This window comes from Gnatocerus cornutus, chromosome 4 (genome assembly GCF_029298725.1).
Source record: "Gnatocerus cornutus isolate USDA-ARS CGAHR chromosome 4, icGnaCorn1.1, whole genome shotgun sequence".
Lineage (NCBI taxonomy): Eukaryota > Metazoa > Arthropoda > Insecta > Coleoptera > Tenebrionidae > Gnatocerus > Gnatocerus cornutus.
In genome coordinates, this window is record NC_142236.1 from 1583246 (window position 1) to 1605445 (window position 22200).

Here is a 22200-nt window from a genome sequence, read left to right on the forward strand (position 1 = left end):
ATTAGAGACACGCGATCGACTTGCGCGCTCATACTTGGAATTTTCACAATCATAACAGCAGATGCACTTGAAGTTTTTCAGACTAACCGCGCACCTAAAAATAAAAAAAATTACGTCCAGAATTCTAGTGACCTCATCAAAATTTAAAATTTACCTCTAAATATGTCCATAAACTCCAGTTCAAGGTGTGCATAAATTCGTTGGTTCAAAATCATAAAACAAAAATAATGCTAGAGGAGATCCTGTGCTTTCGCAACAATAATTTATAGTGGGTGACACGTTTTGCTTATGGAATTACGATGAAAGTAAACTTGGAGGTTGATGGCTGCTGGGTGGATTAGTCGGAATTTTCCGAGAAGAGGTAGAAATGCTGTGAGTGCCAAGGATTTAAAAATAACTGTTGGGGTTTTGGGTTGGCAAAAACGTGACATTGATTCGATAAAAATGTTACGTCTTCTGAGAGCTATTCGCAATGAAGCGGCCGTGAAACCAAAAATATACATTTTCATTTGTTCGCATTGTTCACATTCAATCCACTTAGACAGAATGCCTGGAAATCAGTCCAATCCGAAGAAATCGAATTGTAAACATTCAATCTAAAATTCTATTGTACAGTCTGTTTGCATTTTTGCAACTAAAATGAAAAATCCACTCTGATTCGCGACAGAAAAAGGTAAAATGTGATTGGGAGATGTACACGATCATCTGGTACTAGAGTGCTAGAGAACAATTTCAATTTGCAATTTAAATGAATGTTAATTAAACGGACAGCCCATAAAGCACGCAAAGTTTAAGTTGGCAGCATTGTAATGAGAAAAGGGTGCTAACTGAATAGACTTTTGTTTTGTCGAAATAAATTAAAACAAAACAAACGCCACCTGTCAATAAATTAAACATAACAGGAATATCAACTTTCAAATTCAGTTTTCATTGCAGCTAAATTAACTAATATTCCCAGTGTCAATTAAAACCGTTGCTACGTCAGCAGAAAACGTGATGAATATCTCAAAACGCCGATCGCATTGTTATTCAATCACGATTTTCATGACTTTGTCGCTAATCGTGACAAGTCGTAATTTTAATTGTTGAAATTTCGTACAAAGAAAATCCTGTCGGGGTATTAAAGTTTCCTGCTGAAAGCTATAGATAACGGCTTTCGCCGAGCTCGGACTTGCATGCAGTATTGATCAGGATCTGCTTTGGCATTTTATTCAGTGCTGAAATTGAAATACGTGCATTTATTACAATCTCAAATGGGGATTTATGGGGAAATGGTTTTTGTAAGAGACAAAAATCTGTTTTGCTTGGTGACATTTTTGGCGGAGGCGCCGGTCGAAAAATTGCGGAAATCTCGAAATAAAATTGCTTACAACAAAAGGCTGGTAAAAGATATTTATTCCGATTAACAGCAGGTGATAAAACGATTAGAGTCAAACCTGGCATGCAAGCACATAAATTGTGAAATAATTATAGTTCTGATGCAAAACCGAACGCAACGATACTTATTTATATTTATATTGCAATATTGTAAATTATCCTCAGCTAGAAACTGAATTTCCTTCATTTTCCACGCTCATCTTTTAATTTGATTAGGCGGGAATCGATTTCCCCACAATCTTCGCTACCTGTAATTAAATTATGAATGAAAATGTGCCGATTTCAAGGTTGCTATCCAGATTGCATTAATTGCAGTAATTTCGCAGCAGCAACCTGAAATTAACTCAGCTCATGTGATTTTTATGGGAATCTTCAAGCGCTTAATTTCCGTTATGAGAAAACACAGATTAAGTGATTATCGCTGCTTTGGTCTAAGTTTCCTTACTTAAAATTAATGGTTTTACAATGAAAGTGTTTTTGTAGCAGCTATAACTCTTTGTGAGTTATTAGCGACTGTAGCGGCTGCATTTAATGAGATTTTTTTTGAGTTATGGTTTTGTTTCAAAAACGAACTTTGTGGTCATAGAAGAGACAGCAGCTTTATGTTTTATTTCAACAGAACATTAAAATTCGTGTTTACATTTGTAGGTTGTGAAACGCGATGCTAAATTTATACGGCATGGATCTTCTTCTTCAGCTACTAGAATTATCTGATTAATAACACTCGAGGCTAATTTTGTCTTGAAACGAGTTAACCTTAGCATCGTTTCAAAACAAGGCATCTCCAAGTGGAAGGAAAACATTTTGACTGGGAGATTTATTTCGCATTGTTCACATTGAAGTCACTTTCGTTTTTTTAAAGTTGCAGTTTCTGGGAGTGCTTAGTCCAGTTTTTAAGCTCTAGATTTTCTCAATTTTTTTTTTACTCTAATTTGATAAGGAATAGAAAAAAATTGATTTCATTTTTTAGCGCGATTGTATTTGCTAAAAACCGATATAAGCGACAAGTGATTGTCCTTCATTTTTATCAAGTTCCATCAAATTAGAACGAACAAAGCCTTCATAAACTACAAACAGCCATAAAACCCACCGAGTGTAATGGACTGGCGCAGCACATAAAATCACCACATGTTGCGACAGTCGCTAATCTAAAAAATCACACTGTCCCTCATCCAAAGGCCACAACATGAGCGAAAACAAACCTTTAGGCCACAACCAGCCATTAACACTCCCTCTGCCCAAACCTCAACTCCAATTCTAATCATCTCATTCGGAATAATCGTGACATTTATTACAAATTAGCATAAATTTTTCGCATTTTCCGCGACACACCTTCGACTACTCACCGTCGCCTCATTTAATCATTTGTCAAACGGTTTGTTTAAAAGCACCGGTGAAAGTTATGGCATTCGTTTTAAAACACTGGATGACATCACGGTGGAGTTTACGCAACGGAATTGACAAATAGGATGTTGTCGTTTTAATGATGAGAGAACAACGTGGAGACTAAGCTGGGCAAAGAAATTTGAAGGAAACAGAAGACTCGGGGCGCCATTATTGTGGCGGTTCATGCGCGAGGGCCACGTTGTCGCGTCGCCAAAAAAAACGAGCGAAAAGGTTCTTTTTTCGGGCTGAACGGAAAATCTACTTCTTGACGGTGGAAAATAAGGAAATTTGGAGGATGTGGCAACGGCGTCGCGTCTTTTGATCAATACCGCTCAGCACATGTTTATGTTTGCTTCCTTTCTCTTTTTATTCCTCTTCTAACATTTGACATTTGATAATTTACACGTGCGATTAAAATCACTTTGCTTTGAACGTTAATTTCATGGTTAAAAAATGGGAGATTAGACTAAAAAGTGAAAATTTTCAACTATTTTTGAAATAGACAGAAATCTTGTTTTCCTGCAGACTCCTGCAATTAATGTCGCCATTGATGCATAGAGGGCGTTTCAAGACCGAAATTTATCTGCTCAATCTCGTGATAAATGATCGAACATTCTTTATCTTCGTATCTTATAGTTTTACGGTCGATTTTACGGTTTCACTATTTATTTAAAAAATATCTTTATGATTCACTGAAAAGAACATCGAATTTTTCGCTGGGAGATAAAGTGCACGTTTCCCCATTTGTGGTGTAAATAAACATCAACGAAAGGTGCAACTTAGCAACAACAACTTCGCCCAATATTCCCGGTTTCTTTCTTTTGCTTTTTCTCTACTTCTCCCCAACAACTAAATTTATTTTGTGCTAGTCCGAGATTCTTTATTACTTAGTTCCCACCGCAATAACTCCTGAAATACGTGTACAGCAAACGACTTTTTATGTCCAACTTTTAATGAAAAACGCATTAAACTTGTCGAATTCACTCCATTTTATTAACTTAATTTTATAGTTTGTGTTAGGAGCGGAATTAAAATCTCAACTGCAAAAATGAAGCATTTTATTCATTTATGTACATATTTACATGGGGAATAAAAATAAAAAGGAAACTAAAACTCAACAAAAATAAAACAAAAAGTAGCAGCATAGTACAAAAGCAAACCTGTCAAAATTAGTTTTGTTTCAGCATTGTACTCAACCAAGTGTACTGTCCCCTAAAAACAGTCGAATGGAGCGACATTCGGTTGTTTGAGAGGTACTTAAGTTTCCTGGGAGTCGTACAAATTCCAGGGAATCTGAGTAAAGTGGCTCAAACAACTGAATATTCAAACTAAAATTATTACAAATTAAGGCACGTAAGGTAACCAAAAGTACACTTAAATTAGGTGGGCACACTAATTATAACTAATCCCTACAATTAATTACAAACTAAGGCACTAATTAAGTCTACAACACGCTCTTAACTACTACATTTCGTTATTATTTGTAACGGAAATTTTGTGAGTTTTCTAAATGTTTGTGTTTTACAATTTTTTTTTGTGTTTTTTTACAATTGGGGTTCTTTTGGTAAAAAACGGAAATTAAAAAAAAAAAAGAAAAATGAAAATAAAACAACAACAAACAATGAAACTTAACATAAACTTAAACGTAACGTGGTTGTAAACTTAACAACAATGAAATAAACTTTTGATGCGATGTCCAGTAACGAGATTTTTCAACAAACTTAACAAAACAATCGTAACAAAGTCTGTTTTCTTCTATGCGGCATAACAACAAAATCAACAGAAACTTAACGTAACGTGAGACTTAAAGCTCGACGGAGGCGTAAACAAAAACTTAACGTCATTGGTGCAACAAAACAAAAACTCAACGTCATCTGTAAAAAACTAACGTCAGCTTGCGTTGGAATAAAATCATGTGAACGTACCTTAATTCGTGTCGGTGATGATAGAAGATAGACTCCTTAAACTTAACGTAACGTAACAATTGTGTCGCTCTCCGTGTCATCTGAAACAATATAAAACGTTTAGTGCTGCAGGAATCTTTTTATCTGTTACAATTTTTGAAATCCTGCCAAGTGATTGAAACTAACTCGATTTGACTATAAGATTTTTAGAGCAGAAAGAATCACAACTTCAACTTGGCTGAATTCGAATGGTCGAAATAAATTTAAGTAGAGAAAACGTACCTTGCGTTGCGTTCACGACACCAAAATAACAAACAACTTCAGAGGAGCCCTTAAAGGGCAACTCGACGTAACAGCAACAAGTAAGCGAATGATGGTTTTTGGTGAATTCGGAGGGTTTTTATATGATTAAGGGCATGGAGGTGGGGTTCGGTCCCCTACTACGATTTTGAAACGGGTTCAAGGCGTACAATTGACTATTGTCATACAAAAGACCCCCTTACTGACAAACATTGCGACCCTTGGTGTAAAGAAATCTTCCCATGGAGAAAAGGACAGGTTGAGATTGGGATGGCAGCTGGAGGGTTTCTAGAAGATTTGTCCTACGTGATTTAATTAGGGTAGGTTGGATTTGTAATAAGGGTTTAAATTAATCTTGGGAGGTACGTAATGTCGGTTGTAATCGACAAAGAATAATTTAGGTAAACGCTCAGAAATTAATTTCAATTGTTAGAAAGTCAGATTCTATATTTTTACGTCTTTAGAGTCGTAAGAGTTTTCATTTTTTAAAAGCTTTTCCGTAAATAAGCGAGATATCGACCGAATTAGATTTGAAAATTTTGAAACTTTTATTTTTCGGAATATGAATCTATTTGGTAAAGAATTACATCAGTTTTGTTATTCTTGTAATGATTTCAAATCCAATTACGCGTTGCAATTATCTTACTTCTGTAATTCTACAAAATTGCAAAGATATTTTAGAAGGCGGTCAAGAAGTTTTTGAAAGTTGAAATCCTCATCCTCAAAAAAACAAAAATTTTGGACAATTTTGGTAAAATTTTTTGAATTTGAGTTAGGACTTTATTCTTATGTAAAAAACGCGAGAAAATCGATGGTGAAAACCGCATCCTAATATCTGTTGTGGTTCCGGAGATATTTAGGTTCAAAAATGAAAAAAAAAAGTCTCGAAAGGTAGTTAACTACCTTTGGTTTTAAACTTTTTGATAAAATTTTTTGAATTTGAGTTAGGATTTTATTCTTATGTAAAAAGACGCGAGAAAATCGATGGTGAAAACCGCATCTTAATATCTGTCATGGTTCCGGAGATATTTAGGTCCAAAAATCGAAAAAAAAGTCTCGAAAACCATAAGGTAAGCTACCTTTGGTTTTAAAATTTTTGGTAAAATTTTTCGAATTTGAGTTAGGACTTTATTCTTATGTAACAAAAGCCGAGAAAAACGATGGTGAAAACCTTATGAAAACTTATAAGCGCCAATAAAGTAAGATTGCTTTGTAAATAAGCGAGATATCGACCGAATTAGATTTCGAGACATATTTTTTGAATTCAGGACATGTTTGAGCGGTTTTAGAACTTTCTAGACTAGATCTTCATTTAAAACCTGTTCTTAAATCCTTAAGGACTTTTATATTTCCTGCGAGAAAACTTGATTTGGTCAATTTTCATTAAATCTCTGATTATTATTTGGCTTAATTGTAAACTGAATCCATCAGAAGTAGAGCAAAATTTGCATTTCTCGGATCCCAGTAATTTAATTTCTCACAATACGACCCCACAGCACCTGAACGGGCTACCCCTGGTCACATTCCCTCACACATCGACTTTCCCACGGCTTTAAGCAACACCTTGAGTCTGAAATCTACCCTTACTCAATACACAATCTAATTTTCCCATGCCAATCTGGATTTTTGACGCAATTATCGACTTGCAATAAACAATAAAACCGCTAATAGCGGAGCCGCTTTTGGTCAACATGATTGATGAAAATGTCGGTTACATTAATGCGTCACTGACAATTCCTTTAATAATAAAAAACAAAATAGTGAGAGGGTTGAAAGCGTTGGATGCCATAATGGAGCTAAAATTTCCGTATTGAGTCGGGTCGAATCGAATAAATAATATCGGGAGAGGGTTAACAATTGGGTTGAATCTTTTATGGAATGGGTTTTAGGTACAAAAAATTTGGGGATAGACTTTTTCTGGCGTAAAATGGAAAAGTGTGGTTCCACATTTTTTATTGATCTTCATGCTGTGAATAGCTCGAATGGGAAATTTCAATTTTTTAGGAAAGCTAAAGTTGTAGGGCGAGTGCTATTTATTTATTATGCAGAGTTTGTTGTTTTTAGAATGCAGTTTTATTGGAAACGAACTGTAAAACTTACTGAATTATTGAAGTGGTTGTACGTTATAAAAAATCGAAACTGTAAAATTTCGTTTTTTCTTCTCTTTAGAATTTTCAAAAACTTTCGTCATAATTGGTATCGATAACGTTTAAGCGCATTATACCATAAGTGTACCATTAACTAAGCTTGTAATTGCTAAATGCGATCGTGGATAAAGGATTGTAAATTTATAATGAAGTTAAATGAGCATATGCACTCCCAGTAACCGTTACCATAAATTATTCCTATTTCCTCATTTTCGGTTTATTAGCATCGAACTTGGAAAAGACGAGAAAGTTCCATGCGTGCAGAAAATTATCAACTTTTCTTCCCCTCTTTGTCGCTTTCTTTTCCGCACCCTTCCTCATCACATGAGTAACCCCAAAAGACGCTAACCAGCGTAAATCTTTGGCAAAGAATGAGTTCCTTTAGAAGCTGAAGTGCAGCTGTCCCATCGGTGGCCCGTGCTTCTACCTCAGGTGATATGAAAGACGTATTATAAGTCTCCCTTCTTCGATTGTATTTTTGATTTTGAAATCTTGCTTGCGCAGCTGGTCGCTTCATGGCACGTGTTCTTAAGATTTATGCAAGTTATTTCGATGAGGATTCCCGGAAAATTGTTATCATTATTAATATTCTTATCAGATAGAGAGTTGATTCACAATAACAGAGCGTTATGCAATGTTAATCGATCTTGTCGGATAGTCATATTTCCCACGGGTCTTCACCTGAGAAACCAGTTCGCCAAGATGGACTCCCCCAGGATGAATCCTGTCCGGCTCCCAGGATAACGTACTAAATAATTTCGAAGAGAATACGGTTACACCAACCGGAATATTTGAAATGAACATCAAGAGGTTCTAATGTTCACTCATACGGATAACGGCAGAGTCGGCCATATTAAGGGATTTACCAAATGAGCCGAACTTTGCCGTTGTTGCGGATGGGAAGTGATTCCGTGGTCGAAAGTTACGAGTTATGCAAAAATTTTTCAACGGAATTCCGACGCGACGGTAAGAAAGGGAGTTTCGGTTTTTATTGCAAAATTGTCCTTGAATTTTGTTGTAATTTCCCATTGAATTTTCAAATTAAATCTCTGCCCTAACTTTCCGAATTTCGTGTGAATGTAAACTAGCAACTATTTCTTGTGCCGGCACATGTCATGTTTGGAAAATCCGAGCTAATTTGATATGCAATTACTAACTCGAAGTGCACAACTTGTGAATGTACCACAAATTAGATTTCTACCTCAATTAACGTTAACATCACAAGAATAATAATGATGTTGACATACGCAAAAGAAGTTTGCTCACATTAAACCCAATTCCAATTCTTTCAAGCTGAGCAAGCATTTTATGTAATTTATTATTTGCATCCGTCGAATTCGCGTTTTTTTTTACATGTGAAAACGCCTCAAAGCAACCAAAACCCGAGAGCGTTAAAGCATAAAACGAGAGAAGAAGAAGAAAACGTGACAAATTTAATAAGACGTTTGTGTAGAAAAACAGCGCTTTTATTTCATCAATGGAATTATGGTTAGATGGTGGTTGTATTCGAGGGTTGAACACCCCCACGTGGTAAAAACGTGGCACCCGTATCGGTTTATTACCAAACGTGACCCGTATAATTTTGATTTAACTAATAAAGCCACTATGATTTTAATCAAGAGTCAGTGAATCATCGAGAAAAAAATACATTTATTATAATTAGAGTTTTAAAAGTATCTAATTTGCAAAGTGGATAATAAAGCTCGTGTTTTGTAGATTAACGTTGCGCAATTACTTAGCACCCACTTACTATAATAAGAAAGCTCAACTTAAATTACTAACGACAGTCTCTTGTGCACATTCTTTACCTTGGAATTATTTATCTAAATAAAGTTGGGATTTTATCTACCACTGTTAAAGTGAATAATTTACGGTGACGTTGAGAGAATTTTCGATCTACTTTAATTGAAAAGAAGAAAATGTACACAGCTTTCCAATCGAGATTTCAATTGAAACTTTACTTAATTTGAATTGATCGTCAGGAAACGTCGTTGGCTGAAATGTGGCTTTTCTTTATCCGAGGAGAGGGAGACAAGTTTTATTTCACTATTTCACCGTGTGGAGATTTGATCTAATTGCATTTTCTGATTAAGAGGGATTCCAATCACGGATGCCGCTTTGAATAGTTGAATAGTTAAAATTAAAAAAAACTGTGTCTCAATATCTCAAAAGAAAGTTAAAAATTCAAACCTAAAAAATCTGGCTCTGAATCAGACAATACATATTTTGACGGGAGGAGGAGCCGAATTTGAATTTTTTATCACTGTCGGTCTCCCATGGCGCTAAACTCTTGGAAATAAAGCAGATATAGTCTTAATTCTCCATTCTAACTCAAGAGGGACTTTACAAATGAACAGTTTTAATCTTTGTTGAACTTGTGAATTTTTTATTGTGTTAAGGAAATGGGGTAATGACGGGGATAGCGAGGGTTAACTGTCTTTCGCATTGCTTAAATTTTTCGTTGCATTCCAACAATTATTGGAAGGTACAGCTTTAATTCCGTTCGTGCCAATAAAAATATTTCCGTTTCGTTTGAAATTTGTTTAATTAAACACTGCCGGAGTCGACGTCGTTTAAATTGTCTCTATCTTTTATGAGATTATTGTATAAAACGCCGAACAAGAGAATTCTGGTCGCAAACATAGCAAAAGCATTAAAAGCGTCCAAAAGTAGGTGCGTACCAACATTCAGAAAGTAATTAAGTTGTTACCAAGGAAGGAGATGTTTAATGAGAGGAATTGTTCTGGATCGGACAGAACTTTAATTAGAATCCTACAAATTTCCCCGAGAAACGGAGGGCGAGATCTAAATTTTCAGCGTTTCTCTCGAAATCTTTAAGTATATGATTTCATTAACTTTAATTTCACTTATAATCCCGCTCTGGATGGTCTGAACTGAATTATAAGCTTTTGCTGTTGAAGTTTGTAAGAGTGAATTATCATTGTGGAGTGGCAAAGAAACTACCATTATTCTCCAGAACGATTTTTTTTTCTTTGTGGCTCGAATTAATTTCATTCGTTTTTCTTTATTACCGGTTTCAGAAAGTGCACGTGAATATTGATGAAGTCGTTAATTAAAGCACGGTCTTAAAAGCTCCGTTCTAAAGCTCAAACTTACTGGAAAATTCTAAAAACAGGTCATATGCAAAAACTGCGCTTCAAGTGTTGCAGCTTTTGTGTTTAATTAATTATGCAGCGGAGCTTGGGTCAATATTTTAGATCATTCTGTATATTTACGTGTTTGCTCAAACGGGCAATGCATGAATTAACCTCTTGGTAAATATCACAGCTCAACGGACTTTGGATCAGTTTACAATGCACGTGTGCAAATTAAAGGTATTGTTAACATGGATAAACAAGGGCATTGATTGCTAATTTCGGGGAGGAGAATAATGAGAAATTTAAGTCACCAATTGCATTCAGGTAAAGAAATTGAAGAAATTTCACGTACGCACATTTTAGCCACGTGAATTTAGCACCCTTTTTCATACATTATTAATAACAATTTATCTGCGATTATTCAAATTCCGCAACCCGTGATTCCGCATTATTCCACAACACATGCCATTGTCACGTTACCCTATAAAATAATTACTAAATGTAGCGTACCACCTCTATTAATCACGTATTAGTTATTATTACAAAATTAATTGTTAGGACACGAATTCCGGTCATTAAAACACTCATACATATTTATAGTGTCAACATTTATGAGTTTCCCGAACACGTGACAAATTGTTATTAACTTTGCGATAAAAAGACTCGACAACTTTATCAATTTATAAGTTATCGAACTTGACATAAACGAATTCCATCTGAAAGCGCCACTTATCTACCTAATAAAAGTTTTAAATTACTTCCAAGTTTGCTAAATGATTTTCATTATGTGTTTCGCTGCTTTGCTGAGTGTTAATTATTGCGAAGAATTCTGACAAGTCATTATGATGAAGATGATTAAAGAAGGAACTCATTTTTGGCCCGAAATTGATTTTTAATCTCAGGATTGTACGTGGTGTTCAATTAAACGCCGTATTAAAGCCTCCACAAGGTGGTGTTGATGAGAAACATTTCGTTTTCCTTAACTAATTCTTGATATTTCAGTCGCTACGTTCTTCCACGCCATTTGCAATTAAAATGAATCTCTTATTAACAATTTCAGCTTAAAAAGCGAATAATTACCACAGTATCGACACAAACTTGTTTGTTTTTGGAGTCAGGAATTCCGTTTAATTTAAAGTCGGGGATCGTATTTCCCGTCGGAAAATTTCCAAGTTTTTATGCTGGTGTATAATTGAACAACTTTCCCTATTTTCCGATGTGACTTTATAGGATCGTAACACATTCAGTTAAGAACATTCTTGTGTGCGTGTTTGATGTTTCCTTAAATAAATGTTTCGTCAATAAAAACGCCACATAAAAGACGAAAAAACTGTCGTTGATGCGGAAAAGATTCCAAGGAAAAAAAAGTCGGGAAATTATAAAGGTTGGTTTTCTTGGTTTTCCGTTTATCTTCATTGAACCCCCGTAATAGAGGGTAAATTAAGATGTATACGACTCGGGACAATGAACTACCGTAGTAAGAAAATATTGAAATATTAAAGAAGGAAGCTGGTGGCGTCGTAACTTTTAATTAACTTTAATTAGAAGCTGTAGAGAAAATTCTCCTATAGGTCAAATTTTTTCACAAGCAAGTTTTTCCGACCGACCAATGTAACTGTTTTTAGAGTTCTTTTTGTTTCTTAATGAATCTCCAGGACGCACTTTATCTTTAAGGAAAATTACCTCCGAAATCCTTCTAAGAAAATCCGCAATAAAATTTCCCCTCCACTCGTATTTCCTTTAAAAGCTCTATATTTACGTGGCGTTCTCACCTCCTGCACTTAGAATTCGAGTCCCGGATAACAATCCTGGAGACTTACATGTTCAGTTCGAAACTCGCGTTATTTTAAAAGATTCAGCAATTGCTGCAGTGTACTTTGTGAAACAATTCGAAGGAAAATATAAGTTGTTCGTTTGGAAGGATATTTAATTATTTACGATCTGCAGGAAATATGCAGCTTTTATTTTAACTCCGAGGAGAGCTAAATCATCTGCACCAGTTCTTGCCTTAGAATTCATAAATATGAGAGACGACTAAGCAGCGGAAAATATGCTACAGTATCTACGAAGATATGATCATATTTATCTCGTTTTGAATATTTTCTTCTTCAGGCTTCAAGTTTGAAACTGTTTTCTCTAGACCAAAGTGTGACGATTTAACAATAAAATGATGAATTTGCAATGGTAAAGTTTGCGCCGTCTGATGTCCCCATTAGCCTCCACTACATAAATTAGCCTTTGCTCAATTCGCACGCTCTACATAATCAGACATCTTGCAACCGACAATACCACACAATTAAAATGGATGTTCAATCCTCCATAATTTCAAACTTGGGAATAGTTTCTGTGTAATAATCCAATTACACCACATAATGACTTGTCTCTGCAAGCTCAACATTATTAATTTTCCATTTGGATTTGAACCTTTTTATTATTAATGACGACTTTGTAAAACGCCACGGGGAAAAAATCCCATCGAAATCCAGCTCATTTTTCTCAGAGAGCGCATGTAAGCACAATTACGTTACCCCGACCCCAATAAAGCGCAATCTGTGTAGACGACGATTTTCAGGTTCATGAAACTCGTTTCAGTTTATTATTCAAAACATGGGTGAATTTTAAGTTTTGGATTTTTTGTTAGTGCGTGACGTTCTTTTAATCTTATTTATTACAAAAGCTAAGTGCTAGACCTTTTTCTGCTGACAAAACGGGAAACTTTCTCCAAACGACGCCGTTCCCATGAATATTGTACACTCTCGAGAAAATAAAAAAGAATGAGTGTCTCCTCGTTCCAATCCAAAGAAAAAGCCTCGAGCGGTAATTTGTTAATAAAGAGCTGTTGGGTATTGGAGATGTTGAGGAGTTTCATTAGACATTTTGGGTGTTACGGGTTAGCGTTAGCTATTAGTTATAGGTTGAGTTCGAGAACTTAGTTATAACCAGATGATGTCTGGTGGAACGAGCCGAGTGAAGTACATGTGAATTACAGGGACGGAACGAGCGTTTTCGGCTTTAATCTTGTAAAAAATTGACAACTGAACCAATAAACAAACCTGTGATTACTTTGCGCTAAAAGCTATTAGTCCAACCAGTAAATTCCATTTTTATCGACTAGCTTATAGCTCTCATTTATAAATTCACAATTCCGAACAGATCCGTCGGTAAATCCCCGAAAAAGAAAAAACCTCTTATTATTTGCATAATCCTCATTCATCACAACTCCAAGCTGATTAAAATCCGAAAGAGAGAGCTTTCGCACGAAAGCGACTTTGACAAATGCACTGAGACTGAAACGAAAGTCGTGCTTTTAAGCTATATAAAGCATAGAGTCATAAGTACGAAAAGAATTTTTCATTTACGTGGTTTCTCGAATAGTTGCCGGTCGTCGAATAAAATGCGTTCCGTATTCAGAACAAGAACTGGCTCGATATTGGCCCGACATCGGCTAAATGGAGTCTAATGGCGCAACGGACAGGATTACAAGATGATATTACAGGATAGCGTGTGCTCGGCATGGGAGATTGTGACCACGGAAATGGACAGATTTTTAAATGCTTTCCGGGATGGAAGCGGCGATAAACCGTGAAATCATCCCCTAGAAAAATCGTTTAAACAAATGTAGAACACGAGTGTAATTATGCGGGATAACACGGCTGAAGTGAAAAAAAGACCCGGCGCATCCACCATTTTTTATTATTTTTTATTTTTTTAATTGACTTTCTCTGCGGTATTTGTCATGATTTTTTGTGGAATTCTGCGATTGATGACAATGTCGAATTTTTCTGCAAAGTCAAATGTCCTCTTTGGTGTTTTCTCCGTTTGGGGTGATAAAAACAAAGTACAACCCCCGGAAGGTCGCTAAAAAACTCTGTTATTACAATTCTGAATTTAACTTTAACATTTAATTACGGAGACGAGCGTAATAAACGCCTCTACTTACGCCGAGATTAATTCCTCCTTCAACTTCTGACATGACAGGTAGCAACTTGCAAACTTTGCATGTAACCATTCACCCTTAACCCCACCGGTGACAATTTATACTCGTGACACTAAACAACAACTTCCAGCATTCGGACTTAAATGAAATAAAATTAAGCAAGGGTAATTAAATTGTTGATGGAGAGAGTTGCAATTTACGGGGGAACTTTGTTATGTATTTAGTCGCGGTTTAAATTCCATTAAAAACGAAGAAGGAATTAACGAGGTAGAGAAAAAAGAAGAATTAGGTAGTTTTCAGTTGGTGTTTTCAATGATTTGGTTGTTTTAGAACTATTTTTCTACCGCTGTTTTCCTGGCTTTATTGCTTGTTCCTGAGCGGTCGAATTAGATCCAACACTAAAACCGAAAGGCAAATTTAAATACGATTTACGTGCGACTCCTAATTGAAGGATTTACTTAAAGCTGCATGTAATTGCCGGAGGATGTCACATAAATTTCCCGGAATAAATATCTTCGTCCCTGTAAATTTTCATTTTCTCGATTTGCGTCTAGACTGGAAAAACTCTTCTTTCTTGTTTTCTTTTAATCATAGACCACGATTTGGTTTTATTACCGCGAAATGCATTAAGGAGAACCACAGCTGGAACCTTCGACGAGGATAGATGACATTTTAAGTTTTCATGGCAAGTTGCAAGCTCGGTCTCTGTGTTGTTTGCCATAAATTACTCAAACGTCGCCGTACATATGATGGAGATTTCGAGAACGTAATGTATTTCAGAAGCGACCTAAATTTCACGAAATTGTTGCTGTTTGCTCCACGTAAATTTGAAATTTTTTTTGGTTACCGAATCGATACGTTTCGCGGTTACTTTTACGTTTATTATTGGTTAAAAGGATTTATTTCTCTTCGCAGTGAGGAGGCTGTAAATTCCCAGTAAATATATCGACTACAGGGAATTTGGTGTTCTTTGTGTAATAAAAGAAAAACGGAAAGAGATCAATAACCATAATTTTCGGTCTTGTCGCGAGCAGCTTTTAAAGACGTAAAAAATGTAGCTTTATGATGAATGTCTGGATTTAACAAGATCTTTTAACTCAAGGAAACAATAACGAGACAGTAAATGAAATTTCTTTACGATGGGTTTAATTTCGGTAGGTGTGGTATTTTCAACTACTAATTTGTGCTTGGAGGTTTAGCTCAAAACTAAGTACGACTTTAATATTCCAGAGCTATTAATAGATTCCATCGCTGAAATTGCGCCACTTCTGAAAGCTTTCAAGCCACTTCCGAGTTGTATAGAGAAGTCGGGAAGTTAACACTTGATTTTGCTGTTTCTCATATCGACACTAATTATTTTGACTACCAAGTTCAATTTCTTACAAGTTTGTATCTGTTTCCTGTGATTTGATTTGAATTCAAGATTCTTTTGAGTAGCGTATTATCTAGAAATCTAAAAATTTGAGGGCATAATAACTTTAGTACTTGAAGCCCGCGAGCTTGAGAGCTTTAAAATTCGCAAAATTCAATCCCAACCATAAACGGCATCGTCCATAAAAAGTCCCGCAATTTTGAGCGTCCAACTATAATTAAATCCATAAATCAATAAAAAAAGTGCGCAATAAAGTTGAAAGTCGAAGTCTGGAACATTAAACAACTTTCATAATAAATGTATCCACCACCTGCAGTAATTTTAGAGTAGTCGTTGTGTCCCCGCGCTAATTTATGACACTTTTTATTTAATTACTTCGGTGTTGGAGAAAAACGAGTTTTTTTTGACGGGACCGTATCAACTTGTATGGAACTGAATCAATTTATTGATTTTGGGGCAAAAATGAAATGTAGCGTATTTGCTCATTTCCTGGCTCCGATAGAAACTGTAAATCAGAAACTGGAACCAAATTGAAGTTAACTTATCGACGGGCGAACTTGGTTCGATAAGTGGCTGAACGATAATCGGTTTATTGAAGTGGAGAGGAATTGCTGCAGGGATTCAAATATACTGTTTGCACACAACAGAGGGCAACAAAATGATAGATACGGAATAGCGAAAGTAATTCGGAGTTTGTTTAGTTACCACGGAAGGTGGCAGATGTGCCACAAAAGAATTTCGTTCAATTTAAATCACAGCCGTAACGAGGATCTTGTCTCTTTCTGTTCGGCGAGACAATCTTTCAGGGATAACGAATGAATAAGACTAGTTGTGCAAATTGCAACCGTGGTAATCTATGCACATATATTTGTCGGTCGTTTCGAGAGCTCATGAGTTCGTAACACGCGACGGAAGACTATTTCAAGAACAAGGATGAGAAAATAGACGACGGGCAATTCGTTACGGGATCTACGAGATTTCGAGTTGGTTAGGAGACGCTCTTTGATCTAACAGGTTCGTTAGACGCGAAGAGGGCATTTTATAGAGGAATTTCAGCACAACGGAAAAATGTACTTTTTTTATTATTATCATTGTGGAATCGCAGGATAGGCAACCAATAATGTACAGAGGGGTGCGTTTCAAATCCGACCAGAGAACGTGTAAACTTGTCAACGATTGAGATTACAACTTTGCCTGATCCAATTCATTTTTCTTTCATTTTTTTATAAATAGCCAAACTTCCTAACTTCGCCACATGCACGCCACGAATAACTTCTTATCTCTGCTGTAATTTCTTAAAACTTTTCCATCCTAACAGCGACAAGGCCTTGATTGATGTTATATTTTAAGCAAGTCTCTGAAATTTCAACTCTTTTGTACTAAAGATTACGCCAAATGGACTCGTTTTCTTTGTTTGAATTCATTCCAGTGAGGTGGCTAAGTAGCCATTACTGTTAAAATGGCTCCGGTTGCGCTATCAGTTCGGAAACGAGCAAAATCTGTTTGATTTTGTTTAGTTTGCATTATTTTCAGTCGGAACAAATCATTAATCTTTTGCTATCTTTCTGTCTGAAACGGTTGATGTATTATTTACAAAGATCATATTTTTCAGAGCACTATTTATCAAAAACTGCAAAGTTAAAATCTTTCAGAGACTGCACTTTACAAATGAAAACTGGTTGGTTTCAAAGACTCAAAGGTTTGTTAGCGGGAGAGACGGAAATAAAAGACTCTTTCTGAAGTACCTTTATTATAAAATCGACATTAAATAATAACCTGAATCCTAGTCAAAATCTTTGGTTGACTAATCCGTGATTAAATTACAAAAATACAAACTAAACAAGGCAGTTTTTAAAAATAGAATAACTTAAATTGCACTCTCCTTTCTAACCAGAAGTGTTTTCCTGTTGCGAACTCTGAGTAGCAGAATCATTATTTCCAGAACTGGAAGGTCTGTCAGTAGTCGTCGACGAAGGTCTTGCATACAAATAACTTGTACTTCTGTAGCCGTCATACGGACCGGTACGGCGGTAATAATCTCCTCCTCCTCCTCCTGCTGCTGCTCCTCCTCCACCTCCACCACCACCATAACTGCGAAACAACACGATAATCATAACAGTCAAAAATTACGAAATTTAGAGGACAATTTTTGCTTTTAACGCTAGAGTGGCAGATTGGATTTTCATGTTCGTATGCGTTGAGTAATTTCGTTGCTGTGTTTTCATTGTATGTAAATGGAGGAAAATGGAAATTAGTGATGGAAATTGTAGGTGCAAGAGTTTTAATGTTTCGCAATTGGCCACAGTTATTCATGTCTAAAATGACACGATGTTGCGAGGAAAACTCATTTTCAGGAAGGACAAAATTTAAAAAAATGTGGGGAAAAGTGTTTTGGTCTGTTTTAATGGTAAAAACGATGAAACTTCAAATTAGTAAAGTGGTATGCAGAATACAGACTTCCGCAGTGCTAAAAAATTTTATATTAAAGTTTTTTTACTTTTTTTAAATTGCTTTTGAATTGGTATGTTTTACAATTCTTGAAATTCTTTGCATCCGCAGATTCTTTAAATCCTCTAAATATTCGGCTTTCTAAATTTAAATTTGTTGTTGTTTTTAGATCCTTTTTTAGATAAGTAACGTGAATTTTTCATATTTTGTTGTTTACACCATTTCTAAGTTTCCAGGTTTTTTGTTCTTCGATGCTTTAAATTCTTGTATTATTCCCTTGACTCCTCTTTTTCTTGTATTCTATTGATCCCTTAATTTCTCGGGCTTCTCTTTCTCTTCAGATCATTTTGATGTTTCGAGAATTGTTTTTTTCTCTTTTTCAGGCTGTTTCAATTTCCTTTTCTCTAAATCTCTTTTTATTGAAAAGGAATTTATAATAATTTTTCTATTTTCTTTCAAAATTTTGACCCATTTTCCAAGCGCGCGCTCTCAGAACTTCCCTCATTAAACATCTCTCCAGAACTAAAAATGCAGCATCCTCAAGCTCTGGCTGAACATAATAGCGCGGCGCACTTAAGCCGCTATGCAGGAGCTTTTATCGCCGATATATCTTTACCGGAACAACTTTACAATCCTGAGCTTATTCGCAATTTAAGGTCTCCCCAACAGACTCCAACACTCCTAAAATGAGTTTATACAAATTTCAGCAAAATTATTGAAGCTAAAAGCGCCGATATAAATGATTCAACAACACCGGAAATGACATCACTTTCTTACATCGAGTTCTGCGTGAAAAAATAAATAGATCTGTGTCAGGGTTAAAGGGAGAAAGTAACAGAGAAAGAATTGAAAACTAGACACTCGGTATAAATTCAGTATCGTTTCAATTTAGATAGTTCGAACGGAAATGACAGGAAATACAATAAAACAGGAATGTTTCTCAGATTGAACTTCTGACCCAGAAAAACGAGTGCAATTTGATTGATTTTCGGGTAGAATTATCATAACGTAATTTGGACAAAAATGGAATTTCTGTTGCGAAATCCCGAGGATTGAAATGCAAATGAGGAATATGTAAGCTGAAAGTGAAATCAACGATTTTATTTTTATTGGGTTTCCGGTCATTTTTAACATGGACGGAAGTGAGTTCACGTGCTGATTCACCACGAATTTATAAGGGAAGTTCTGTCAACTTGGAACGAATATAGTTGCAATCAGATTAGAGTCCTCAATTTATATTAAAATTGAGATACAACTCGTCGTGAACATAGGAATTCCATTTAAAACATTAAAACTTAATTGTGGTTAATAATTGGAGGAAACCAATGCAAATTGGACTAACTAAAACGTCGTCTAATTAATTAGTTTCATAGCGTAGTTCTGGGATAAATAAAATTGAGTCGTTTTGGCGTCGCAGTAAACTTTATCTTGACTTGATATAAATTTATCAAACATCTCTCCGAATCTTGTTAAATATTAATTCTCTACCATTCTTACCCCAACACACCCTATAACATCATAAATAAATCTCCAGTGAATCCCCCCATCCATCTCTACGTACTCCACCAAATTACAAACTAGGTTAATGTTGTGTTAGCACCCTAACTCCCTCTACTAAAGGTCATCCTCACTGACCTGTCCCTATCCTTTCCTCTATCCACATATCCTTTACTCCCCCAATGTTCGGCCCCAACTTCGGGGATTCCCGTTGCAAAATAAAATCCTCTTCCTTGCTCATCCCATCCGGCTAAGCCTCTATACGTCTCATCCCATGGCTTGAATCCATCATAATCGTACGTCCTACAAGCACGTTATCTCTGATCGCACCCCTTTACTGATAAGGAGGGTGCACACTAATAGAATAAATCAATTTTAATGCATTGCACGCACCCCTAATTGAATATCCTATAGAGATGTAATAATCTTGGGGTTAACTCACGGATAATTACCTTCGGGGGGGTAAAGATCTCGAATAAAAACACAAGTGGTTTCAATGTGGTCAACACCACGCCTATAATAAAAATGAATTGCTTTTCGCATCAGAGTCGATATCCGTTTAATTGCAAAATTTGCCAACTGCATAAATGGTTTGAATTTAACGATTGCGACAGGCGAGTTTAACAGTGTCATTTGCAACGAGCACGTATCATCGAATTTTAATAAACTGAGGGATGGAATTAAATACCTCATCAGTCGGAGGAAAGTGGGAAATCAAATTATTCAGGAGAATTCATTTCTGTTGGTATGCCTTTTTTAAAGGAACACTCACCGATCTCTGCCATCGTCTCTGCCACCTCCATAGTTCCATCCACTAGCATATCCTCCCGTCCCTCCCCAATAGCCTCCCGCTTCCGGTCTCGCTCCACCTGCTGCTCCTCCTCCACCTCTGTACCCATCATACCCCCCACTAGAAAACCCTTGATAATCCCCATACCCCCGATCCCTGTAATCATACCCCCTGTTATCATACCCAAACCCGCGATCATAATCGCGATCATATCTATCATACCGATCACGATCGTATCTATCATATCTATCCCGATCGTACCTCCCTTGATCGTACCGATCTCTATCATAGTAGCGATCTCTATCATACCGATCGTATGGTCTCCGTTCTTCATATCTTCGATCATCATACCTCCGATCATCAAACCGATCTCTATCATACCGATCGTATGACCTCCTGTCATCATACTCATAAGGTCGACTTTGATATCTCCGTTCATCATATCTCGCCCGATAATCGGCAGGATATCGGCCGTCCGAATATGTCGAATCACACCGAGTACATCTCTTTTCGACGGGATTTTGTGTGGCTTCGTGCGCCTCAGGGGAATCCTCGGGTTTGATGGCTCTGTTCAGGGAGCCGAGGTTCGATGTACTGGAACTGTAGCGACCGGGGTAATATTTGTTGTCTCTCGGTATACGAGATGAGAGAGGATTGGAGGTAAAGACGTCTTTGACAGAGGCGCTGTTGGTTGATGGTAGGAGGAACAAGAGCGAAATCGTCGAAAGACGGAGGAAGCTGTGCTGAAAATTATCAAATGTTAATATTTGAATCAGGTAGTTCGATAATTTCCGTTTTAATTAACGTCGGCTAATTCGTCAATGAAAAAACGAAGTAGATTTTATGTTTTCATTGAAATTTAATTAACAAATAATGGATGATTGATTTCCACATTTGGTCTATATTCTGTGAAATTCAAATTTTAATTGTTGCGCTGATTGTAGGTGAAATTAATTGACATAAATCTAACAGAAGCGTTCTACCCATCATTTTATATTAAAAAAATATATTTTAGAGCTAAAAGTGGTTTCAATGTGAACATTAAATTTTTCTTCCCAACTAAAACTACTGCAGAACTAATAAAATTAACTTAAATTAGACGTAGAAACACGTGTACCAAACTAACTCCGAATTTTTAAAACTCAGATCAATGATTCCACGAGAAGTTGGAAAATTTTAAGTGAGAATCAGGTAGAACTAATGTCCTCGGGCACCCAAATGTGTCTAGCGAGTGAACAAAATTCGCCTATTGTTTATTTAGTTTGTACATTTCATATTGTCCTTTAAACAATGAAACCGCAACAAAATTCCAATTAAAGAAATAATTTTCATGCAATCCGCTTCCACGATTTCAATTTTAAAAACTGTATTTTTTAACATATCATTAAATAAATACACAATAAAATTCTGCATGGCATTCGGAATATTTAATAACCGTGAGCGGCGGTGAAACCGGATACGGAAATTAAATTCTGTTTTAATCCAACAATTTGTAAGTGTACTATTATGTTTTTTCAACTATGCGAGATTTGTTTAACAAAAAGAGCGTTGAACTAAAATGATACATTTAAATTAACAAAAAACTGAAAAATATCGACTTTTATTGTAAGAGGAATTTTATTACTGGGACGAGCTTTTAGGAAATTTTATCTCAACAATGTTGCTACAATGCAAAATTTCAAACTAAGCCATTAATATTCAAAACAGTTTTTAATGAAAATATGTAAATGAAGATGGGAAGGTCGCAGCAGCGCTATTTTAATTAAACAATAACTTGTTAAAAAATCCTCTGAAACATGTTTGAATTATAATTACTAATAATAATGAATTTAATTTTCCAGGTACTTACTTGCCACCTCATGGTGAAGATATCAGAGAAACATTCACCCACTGTAAACTATTTGGACGAACTACAGCAACTACCACGAGATCACAAGTGTGGAC

General features: G+C 36.0%; 1 protein-coding gene across 2 annotated transcripts; it reads right to left on the reverse strand.

Moving 5' to 3' along the window:
* Nucleotides 1–17252: 17252 nt before the first annotated feature.
* Nucleotides 17253–22200, reverse strand: LOC148175787 (uncharacterized). 2 transcript variants are annotated; one of them, XM_088033611.1, is made up of 4 exons: nucleotides 22106–22200; nucleotides 20239–20999; nucleotides 19605–19769; nucleotides 17253–17612 (listed from the first exon to the last, which is right to left on the reverse strand). In XM_088033611.1, the coding sequence occupies exons 1-4, from the start codon at nucleotides 22115–22117 to the stop codon at nucleotides 17408–17410; spliced, it is 1143 nt and encodes a 380-aa protein (XP_087889737.1). In that variant the 5' UTR covers nucleotides 22118–22200; the 3' UTR covers nucleotides 17253–17407. The 2 variants fall into 2 exon arrangements, with proteins under 2 accessions (XP_087889737.1, XP_087889738.1); XM_088033612.1 differs by lacking the exon at nucleotides 19605–19769.